Raw genomic sequence first — 10,661 nt, 5'->3', positions numbered from 1 at the left:
CACTGTATCAACTAGCCCCGGTCTCCCCTAATATAGTTAAAGAATTTGGTGACTTACCCGTTATTGATAGATAGGATATCTGCTTGAGATGAGCTTGTCGATCGATTCTGGTGTAATTCCCCGGACATTAAGGTGCTGGTGGGCTGCTTGGGTGACGATATTCAGGAAGGTAGCCCTGTCGAATTCTGGGTTAGCAGCGGCGAATATGATGTCGACTATGAAAGCGACGAGGCTGGCAGGGCGAAGTTCTTGCCGATTCGAAGTGGATGGTTCCTGTTGTTTTGCTGGTTGAATTTGGCGCTTGGTGACTGAAGCGAAGGTGTTGGAGGACTGTGGTTTAGGCTGGCACTGGCGTTGAATTGAGGGCGTTGGATTGCTTTTAGTTTTTCAAAAGTAATGTCACCACTTACGCAGTTTTGTTTACATGAACAAACAGAAAATAACTGTTTTCTACCAATTCTAGTTCGCAAGATGTGTCTTTTTACCAAATTACATTGAGGTGCCTGTATTTTTTATTCTAACTAATAAAATGGTACGTAATCAGTGACTGCTAGGACAGGCTCGTGAAAGTTACAGAAAGCTGTTTTCAAAATGTCGTGTAACTGTTCATGTCTTGTTTATATCTAGTAATTTTAGTAAGATATTAACACTCACGTTTCCAAAACGTTTAGCCCTTACAAATGCGTCAGACGTTGGATTTAGGAATAAATTATACAATAAAATACTTCACAATTTTTAGCTTGTGTTTCATAACACTTATATGTATTCTATTCTACACGCAGAAGAGCATTTTATAAGAGAAAGAATTATTAATTAAGCCAACGCATTGCATAGTAAAAGATAACACTAAACACAACAATACAGTAATTCAAGTATTAGCTAATATTCATCTTGAATTACATTATATATTTACATAATAAACAGAATTGTGACTCGAGTGTTTTGGTGTAGTAGTAGTTAATCGTCAAGGAAAAAAACAAAAACAAAATAGTAGAATACCAGAAGGAAAACAGTTGTTGTCCTATCAAAATGGTCAAATTGGCGTCGATACTCAAAATAACTAGTGATAAGGTTAATTGATTTATGCAAATTTTTACTTCCTGATGAATCAGCCATCGCATATTTTGCGTAACTTTACAGGTCGGATCAATTGGGTACATAAATCTATTCTAGTGGGCTCGGCATTGCCAGGTGGTTAGAGCGCTCGACTCACAATCAGCGGGTTCGAATCCCCGTCACACAAAACATGCTCGCCCTTTCAGCCGTAGGGGCGTTATTATGTGACGGTCAATTCTACTATTCGTTGGTAAAAGAGTAGTCCAAGAGTTGGCAGTGGGTGGTGATGACTAGCTGCCTTCCCTCTAGTCTTACACTACTAAATTAGGAACGGCTAGCGCAGATAGCCCTCGTGTAGCTTTGCAAGAAATTCAAAACCAACCAACCATTCTAGTGCATCAAGCATAGTGACATTACTAACAACACGCATTGACAGTAACAATAATTAAACAGGAAGGTTCATACTTTAGTACAATTTTAGCGAACTTAAAAAAAATATAGCAATATTTGATTATATAATGCCCCCTTTTAAAGTTTACTAATACCAAACAAAATATTCAAACACGTTCACTTCATCAAGACTTACTATTAGTACTAAATCTTCATTGTGGTAGTCATGTTTACTAAGTGGTCATCTCCTCCTCTGTCCTAGAGCTTTATAAATTTACTGTTACCAAATTTATTTAAGAGTTCATTAATAGCTATGCAAGTTCATTAAGGCAAGTGGATTTTGTTACTAAGAGAAGAAATATGTTTATGTAAAAAGAAAATAATAGTGTATTGATGGAATATTGCATCGACGAGGTGGCCGAGTGGTTAAGGCGATGGACTGCTAATCCATTGGGCTCTGCCCGCGTGGGTTCGAATCCCATCTTCGTCGTTTACTTCTCATGACTGTAGGCGTTTGATTTTTTTTTATGATAATACACGTCATAACTATAATACAATTGAAACTTCATATTCTAATGCTTCACTCTCATTTGGTGTCTTTTATTCGTTTTCACTTGTTTCGCTAAACCTAATTTCGAATTTGGTGGTAACTCCAATAATGTACGATATAATGCCTTTGGATTAATCTTTTTTTCTCTCTCTCTCTCTCAGAGAGGTTCTTTTTTATTATTCGAAAGCTGTGATACTGAAGACCACTGTTCGAGTACTTGCATGTTTTATGTTCCTACGTGACCTATATAGAGTGCGTTTGATTGGAATGTTTTCACATCGAATAGTCTGTTATGTTGAACGAAGTTTTCGATACCAGGAGAAAATATTTCTTCACAACACCTCATTATAAATGACGTTTCATTTGTTATTACTTTCATACGAACTTCTTAAACAAGCAAATAATGCGATGGGTCGTTATTACCCACGAACTACAACCTCGAACTCTCATTCTCGTTTCTATGGTATTTTTGGTTATGTATTTAAATGATTTGCACACTACCATAAAATAACGTTTTTGAATTTTCAAAATACATTTTAATTATATGAAAGTACACGGTCAAGAAGCAATTACAATGGAAATGTTTTGGTCTCTCAATTGGCTGTACCATTTTCAACTATTTCAATTTTCGTCTAGCGTGATTTGCTGACTTAAAATATGTCAAAATGTTCCATTTCCTTTTATAGTACAAGATCAAACTCACGATACGACTTTATAACTTAATCTCTCATTTAAATCCTCTTATGGTATATGAAAATATATATATATATATAATATATATTATATGCTAACAAACTATATTTATATGCTGTTTCACCTACGATACCGTGTGTAATTAATTTGGATTCCTCTCCTACAAAGCTTAAGGATCATTAGCCTAATAAGTAAAATCAGTCAACTCTCCACCAATTACAAACAGAACTCCCCTACATTTTTTAGAAGTTTAACAATACACATCATACATTAAGACACAAAGGGTGATACTTCTTTTCAACTGTAGTTATTGTGTATGAATTATATTTTGGGTTAAGGCTGAAATACGACTCAGAAATCCTGTGATCCAAAGGACAACTTTTTTCACAATTCGTACAAAACCTTTATTTTTGTTTGTTTGTTTATAATTGGATTAAACATTTTCGTGTTACTTTAATTAAACGTATTATTCACAAAACCATCCAGATAACCCACAGAGCCGGTAACCCAAACCTTCTTGGAAAGTCTTTCTTCCAAGTGTTCGTTTTAACTAGTTTCTTGTTTTGGATTTGGTTTATCCTATGCATTGACTTAATGCCGTGAATGGGAAGTCAATACCGCGTAACTATATTTTATAATAACACATAGAATACGACCAATAATGGGAAATGACAAGTTTAATAAGGTTTAATAGTTTACAAAATCTTGCTTTCACATGTACATATGTGAATTAGGGCATGAGGCTGTTACACAAAAAATAATAAATGATGAATACAAAGTGCAACATCCAGGCTCATTAGTGACTCATATTCAAAAGTTGTTTTTATCTAAAAGAAAGTTATTCCCACGGCAGTGCTATAGTATCTACTTATTGTTTACATTGTTTTCATGACACTACTTTAATCACGTTGTCAACAGTCTAACTTTAGAATGTGCCAAACAGCATTTTGTTCAAAGCTTGACACAACGAAGTTATCTTGTTCAAGATGAAACAATGGGAGGGAATAACGGTTTTCTTTTTTTCATACGGTGTCCCTTATGCAAAACTTCGATTCGTACTTTTTCTACTATTTTCATTTCACATTCACGGAAATCTTTTGATATTTTTTCTTACCGATATATTTGTTATGAGTAAACACTGCATAATACTTTTATCTGGCATAATACAGCAAGCAATACAGTTATCAGATTTCATCAGCAGAACTGCATAAAAAAAAAAAAGGCGGTGACATCCATTACGAACTTTTACATTTCCCTAAGAGGTTTTGTAACTTGATGTCACTGGTAAACAAATATGCTTGTTTCTTTTAAATATATACATTTTTTACTAATCACTTTAACAAGATAGAAAGAATTCATAAGAACAAACGCGAAGATGGTGACATCCGTCGATCAAATATAAGTTACTTTTTACTACTGAGGCATAATTATGTTTACAAAAATTACCTCAAGTAAAGGATATTTAAATATTCAGTTAATATTAATCGTCATTCTTCTTTTTATCAGCTGTAAAGACAACCACTGGTTTTCAAACTAGAATCAAACAGAGTTTACTGCCTATTTATTATTTGTATAACAACATATATAAAAAAAAACATTTATTTGAGACCATCATTAAAAACACTGATTCAACACAGTTCATTTAATTGATCAAAAAATACCACTGTTAGTACAAATACTTCTATATAACAATGCACTTTCCACACTACAGTTTAACACCGTTACCCAAGGAAATACAATAACGCAGTGGTCCCTTAAAACTTTATAAACTATAACTAGCACACTGCTTAAAGCTTTTAGTTGGAATCTCCTTTTTTTTCTGTAATACGTTTTCGTTATTTCAGCAATAGCATGAAAACTGATATCACAATTTTATACTTTAGCCAACTAAGAACAATTATATACACAAGCTGATTCTTACTGTAAACACCGGTATATCTTCAAATGTCTATATATTTTATTATTAAACAAGTCTCATTCCTATCTTGCCCACACTTAATTGTACTCTGGTTAAATTTATATCAGAGATATTTTAAAATTAAAGCTTATAGAAAACGTTTCCTATTCTATATCAAACTAAATATGAAATTTAACAATTGGAAACATCGTTTAACACAATTTCTGTCTGTCCTTATGAAGCACAAGCTGTCAAATGATACTGCTGAGTTATGTGTGAAATAACGCAAACTGCTTGTTGAACTCCAGTAGTTATAAAATTGTATGTAATGAGACCGTATCACAAAAACTAGAAATGTTTTACAAATGCCATGGTACTTCAGTCATCCAGACAGATAAATATGAGTGATTTGGGGGGTGTTGTTGACCATCAAGTTACAAAACCAGTCTTTTATTCTTATTTTGAATAGGTATTATAGCACGTCTGTACTTATAGTGAAAAAGGAAGATGTACCCAAAACAAATATTGAATTGTAACTAGCAATACCATTGATTTAAAGTCAACAAGTGGGTTAACCTGCAAAGCAGTAGTACTTATACCTCATTAGTTAAATTAAGCACACTTTTCTTTGAACTTTACAAAATATAGTAAATAGATCAAGACCATTTTACTTTCAAGTGACACATTTTAACATGTTAGTTAGATTGCTTAAAATATTGGATCAAATATAAAATGCTAGATAGTTAGGGTGTACAGATTAAAAAGCTTCTACTATTTAGTTAAATTTGCTTCCCAAAACTGGGGTGCATTCATTATCTTTTATCTCCAGCAAAGAATTTTGAAAATAATTTTTTCTCATATGGCGAAGTGAAAAATTTTTTCGGTGTGTGTACAATCTTTAGTTTCTAAAATGATACTCTTCAAAACGCTTACTTTTTGAAAATAACCAAAGAAGTAATTCTGGATCTCTCTCCCTAATTAATTGCTTACAGCAAAAATTAAACAAAAATAACCTGTTTTTTGTGAACTAACTATAAAATACAATTTCAGCAAGAGATTGGATTAAATATAAATACTTGCTATTTTAAAGAGGAGAATAATTAGGCATGTACTTCTAAAGTGAAATCACAAATGAGCCTTTAACACTGCATTATGAGCTCTAAACACTTTCTTAATAATAAAATGAATAAAAATCATCCAAACAATCCTTTTAATCCACTGTTGCAAATATCCATCTTGTGGTAAAGTCTCAATACTCTTGATATCATGACATGTTATGTTTCATAACAAACAAACATAAAAAATACTTTAAAAAAGTAGCTGCATATAAGTAGACTTCTCAAAATCATTTATTATGTCATAATCAATTATTCAAATTAACTTTCATTGGTGTTTTTCATTTTTATCTTCATATGGTCAAATTGTTTTTTTCTCCTCTCTCTCATGCCTACATTGAACTGATCTGTATCATTGACCATACTGAACAAATCTTTTCAGAGATATTTTCCTTCATGTTTCTCTCTCTTTTTCTTCTACTTAATTACAGGTCAAAGGCTAATTCTCAAAGTACATATTTCTTCATGATACTCTAATTCATGTTTCCCTTTTCCTTCCTCTGCTGATACCACTGATTATAACAAGTTACTTAACTGTATTCTTGCCAGAACCCCAAACTGTCTACTTAAATACAGGTCTAGAGACTATTCTTGAAGTTGGTAAAAAGCCTCAGCCCAGCAAAAGATGTATGATGATCATTCACTATTACAACCCTTCGCTTCCAAGTGATACTGTATGTTCAGTACCATTCAAGTATACACTGCTCTAATAACCCTGAAGTTAAAAAATAAAACACTATATACAACTGTGTCATTCACCAACAACACAGATACATTTTTACACATTCTGCAAAGTTTTTACACCATCCAAGGGTTAATTCAAAAACAATAAAAATTGTCATGCCTTTATCTGTGCAAATATTTTTGGTCTTAGGATATTTTTAATTGACCGTTGTATTTCAAACTTATATATATTACATATATATATATACAATGATTTTCAAGATGTTTTCCCAAATTTTGTCCCTGACATTGACTTTCTTCTCTGGTATTTGAACTTCTTCACATATCCCTCCACTAAAGCTTTGATTTTGACAGGGTTGATTTCTCCCGATTTATTATGACATATCTGAAATTTAAAGTAATTTCAGTTTACACATGGTCAATCAAATACACATGTAGTATACTTTTCACCTGGAAAAAAGTTTTGTTAAAATGTAATATTACAAAAGCTATATACGTCTGAACTTAAAATAGACACAACTTTAAAGCCGTTCCAAGGCCTACAAAGTCAAATGTACACATTTTCCAAATACCAGTATCACCTATAGTGATCTCCTATTACTATATTATCAACATCACTAATATGAATACAGGATTAAATAACTTCAAGTCCACTGAAACCCCAGCAATTCAGTTAATATGAGATTAGAAAGTTCTAACTTTTAAGACAACTCTAATAATCCTCATCACTAGTTTTTTATTAACAGTGTGTAATTTTATTCAGTCATTATATTTACACATACAATTATAAAAAGAAGCACAAAAAGGTTACATGTAGCTTTAAACCATCATCAGCTCACATTACTAAAAAGTTTCATAAATGTTCAAAGTATGTTCCCTTTTAACTTTCACTGTTAGCTTCCCTACTCAGAGTTATTAAACATTTGTAATACAAGTTTGAACAGTTCATAAGGTATGCTTGCTTATATCTTCTAGAGATGTAATCATTTCTTTAGTCACAATTTTAAAGGGAAATGACCATTTTTCATGTATAGCATGCACAGGACACCACTTGCAAAAATAAAACATTGCTTGCTTTTCTAAATAAAAACAATTGCAAATATAGAAAGTTCTTCACTATTTCTTATCTACAGTACAGTCAGATGCTTTGACTAACAATAAATGATAAAACAATTAAAATTTGTGACAAGAAGTTTACAACAAAACATATCACTTTTAGACAGTTTTCTCTGAAGAAATAAAAAATATCCCCCTTTTTTGCAACATAATTGGTGGCTTTACAACTAATGAATAGATGCTACTATTTTTCACTCATGTAAAGCAGCCAATACTATATGTAGTGTGTTGCAACTGTATCCATTGTGATACAAATACTCTGATACACACACAGATGAAAGTGTACAATGATCATTTTGATTGAAACAAATCTATTGGCCAGCTGCTTAGGCCCCCAAAAGCTCTATGTTTATACATGTTCTGAGATGTACTATGAGACATTTTGGACAATTTCCTGTTTCAAATTTAAACATGAATATGTAAAAAAATAAAATAAAAGATCACTTACAGCTTGTCATGTTATCAGTGAACCAGCCTGATAATCACACAAGGCTTAAAGATCACTTATAACTTGTCACGTTACCAGTGGAATAGCCTGATAGCCACACAAGGCTTATTAAATATTTTAAATGTTAATATTAACATCTTTAACATGTATCTCCAATTATTTTTTAAAACCTCAGTTGCATATAAACCATATCACTGAATTAAACCAATTATGACCCTTTCTTTGTACAAATGAAAATCGTTGGAAGTTTAGACCCATAAATATTAGAATGGTGGTGGTAATAAAATGAAAAAAAATGTGTTTATCTTGCACTAAATTTAAATTATGCTTTTTAATCATACCTAGAAATGGTCAAACTACACAATCAAACAGCCAATTGTTTATTAAAATTAATGATTCTAATAAATGTGACAAATCACCAGAAGAAATATTTTTAATCTCAACATTTTATTATCAATGGGTAGTTATAAAATGAAAGAACAGATAGATAGATAGATATTTATATATATATATATATATGTGTGTGTGTGTGTGTGTGTGTGTGTGTGTGTGAAATAACAACTGAAGGTAACAATAATGTAATAATAAAATATTTAACATCCCAATTCATGTAAATAAAATGTAAAATCAATAACCTCAACCAAAGAGGGAAAGTTTAAAATCTAAACCAATACATGTACAGAAAAATGCCATGTACATAAACATGAGAAACAGAAAATACTAGTACTGTTTATGCAAATTACATAATCAGAACTAAAAGTGATTTTACTTATGAATAACTAAAAATAGAATTAGCAAGCAAATTCATTTCTTAGAAAAAATTATATTCTTTATACAGTTTGTAAATTAATGACTGATAACTTTTATCTGTTTTATTATTTAAATCCATTCTTCCATTTTCAGTGTCATTTGTAATTTAGATATTTGTGTACTTGGAAATCAACACTTGATGGTGGAAGCATTGTGAAAAAACCAAATAGATTACATGTGAGTTAAAGAACAAATTTCCGATTTTTTATTATAACAGTCAAAACTTATCCAGTTATCCCTAATTTGATGATAGACTAGAGGGAAGGCAGCTAGTCAACAATATCCAATGTCAACTACTTGAGCTACTCTTTACCAACAAATAGTAGGATTAACTGTCACATCATAATGCTCCCACAACTTAAAAGGTGAGCATGCTCAGACATAGGATTAGAGTCTTTGGTCCTCAGATTGTGAGTCAAGAGTTCTAATGACTAGGCCATGCCAGACCAAACTTTTGCACAGAAAAATGGAACTTTGTGATAGAGATTAAAACTCAAGTTGAAATAGTAATAAAACAAAATTACAGACAAGGATAAGTAGAACCAGTAGGTAGTTCAAAGAGCTGAAGGGGTAAACACAAATAAATCCTGAATTAAGGATGAGATTCTAAAAAAATGGATGAAAGAAAAGACAATTTATAAGAGGGGAGAGAAATATAGGAAAATAAGTAAGAAACTCAAGCATTTGTGTACCCAAGCAAATTTGAGTATTTGAAAAAGATGTGCTGGAAAGTGATGAATTTGAGGCAATACTTAACATATGTGAATTTTAAAAGAAGAATTAAAACTTGGTAGCAAACCTACCCTCTCTTCCAGCAATGTCATCAAAAGAAATAATGACCAGATACATTTGTACATAGAGCAATGTTAACCCTATTAATACAAGCTGGGTGAGATCCACCCAGCTCATAACTGCAAAAGTATCCATGAGAGTAATTATACTATAATTTTTGATAATGTATGCACATCTTTACAAAATTTGACAGGTTATTGGTATACATTACAAGGCTTTCATACACAAAATATCAGGTTTTTAAATTAAGTATTAAGATTTTTTTTATTACAGATTTGCTTGTGCATTTTTTCTTTAAGAATGTTGACTATCCAACGTGCAAAGGTAATCATAAAAGTTTTTTGAATAAAACTTTATATTTAATCTGTTATTTTATCAATGCTAACTCCATATGGTGTTGGTCAATTTGACTCACTTCATTACCATCACAAAAATTAAAAAATAAATTTAAATTACCTTCTTTTTTGTTTTAGAATAACTGCATATTGTAACAGGAAATCATAAGGTTTAATCTAAATATAAATAGAATCACAACCTATATCTCCTGAATGTAACTTTATTAGCTCAACATTTCACTATTACAGCTATGTCAGGAGCTATTGATATCCTACAAGTTCCCTAATCCAGTTAAATCTAAATTGCAAGTGTAAATTTTATAAATGAGTGATTGGATATTCAAGAACTCATGGAAACTAAAAAGAGACTATAAATTAGTGTTCCACACTCCAAATAAGGCATCTATGAATCTGTACCAGATTAATGGGCCAATATTCCCTCCAGTTTTCCAAGAACTAAGTGTTTTAAGTTCAAGTATATGCATAAATATCACAGCTAATACTACTGCTACCCTATTATCCATAGTTATTCCTCTGATTTGTTTATAAAATTCCCCGTTAACTGAGTTCTTGTCTTCTCAAATGATGAAGTGGTGGATGGAGCCAATATATCTCAGCAAACAGAAAAGGTAAGAGGTTCTTATTTTATATTCTAGCTTGCCAATATTGGAAATTTGAGTTTATAGCTTGTATGAAACTATAGATGTTGTATTGTGGACATCATAAAATGTAATCTGACCAAATCCAGAAGATGATGTACCAGTGTGGCACACAA

The 10,661-nt window shown here is 31.7% G+C and overlaps 1 protein-coding gene and 1 non-coding gene across 4 annotated transcripts in view; one reads left to right on the top strand and one right to left on the bottom strand.

The window, feature by feature from the left end:
* Positions 1 to 1,854: 1,854 nt before the first annotated feature.
* Positions 1,855 to 1,936, top strand: Trnas-gcu. Its single transcript has one exon. It is a non-coding gene; the product is annotated as a tRNA-Ser (tRNA).
* A 1,412-nt stretch (positions 1,937 to 3,348) lies between these two features.
* The window catches only part of LOC106472430, a 62,675-nt gene continuing 55,362 nt past the window's right edge, over positions 3,349 to 10,661 (bottom strand). For all 3 annotated transcript variants that reach the window (XM_022401003.1, XM_022401004.1, XM_022401005.1), the window contains one exon: positions 3,349 to 6,770. In XM_022401003.1, the coding sequence (XP_022256711.1) occupies positions 6,642 to 6,770 (129 nt within the window). In that variant the 3' untranslated portion in view covers positions 3,349 to 6,641. The remainder of the gene's footprint in view (positions 6,771 to 10,661) is intronic.

The sequence above is a fragment of the Limulus polyphemus genome, unplaced genomic scaffold (assembly GCF_000517525.1).
Source record: "Limulus polyphemus unplaced genomic scaffold, Limulus_polyphemus-2.1.2 Scaffold5330, whole genome shotgun sequence".
Taxonomy (NCBI): domain Eukaryota; kingdom Metazoa; phylum Arthropoda; class Merostomata; order Xiphosura; family Limulidae; genus Limulus; species Limulus polyphemus.
Note: the sequence above shows the minus strand (reverse complement) of the source record. Positions and strands in the feature narration are given on the sequence as shown.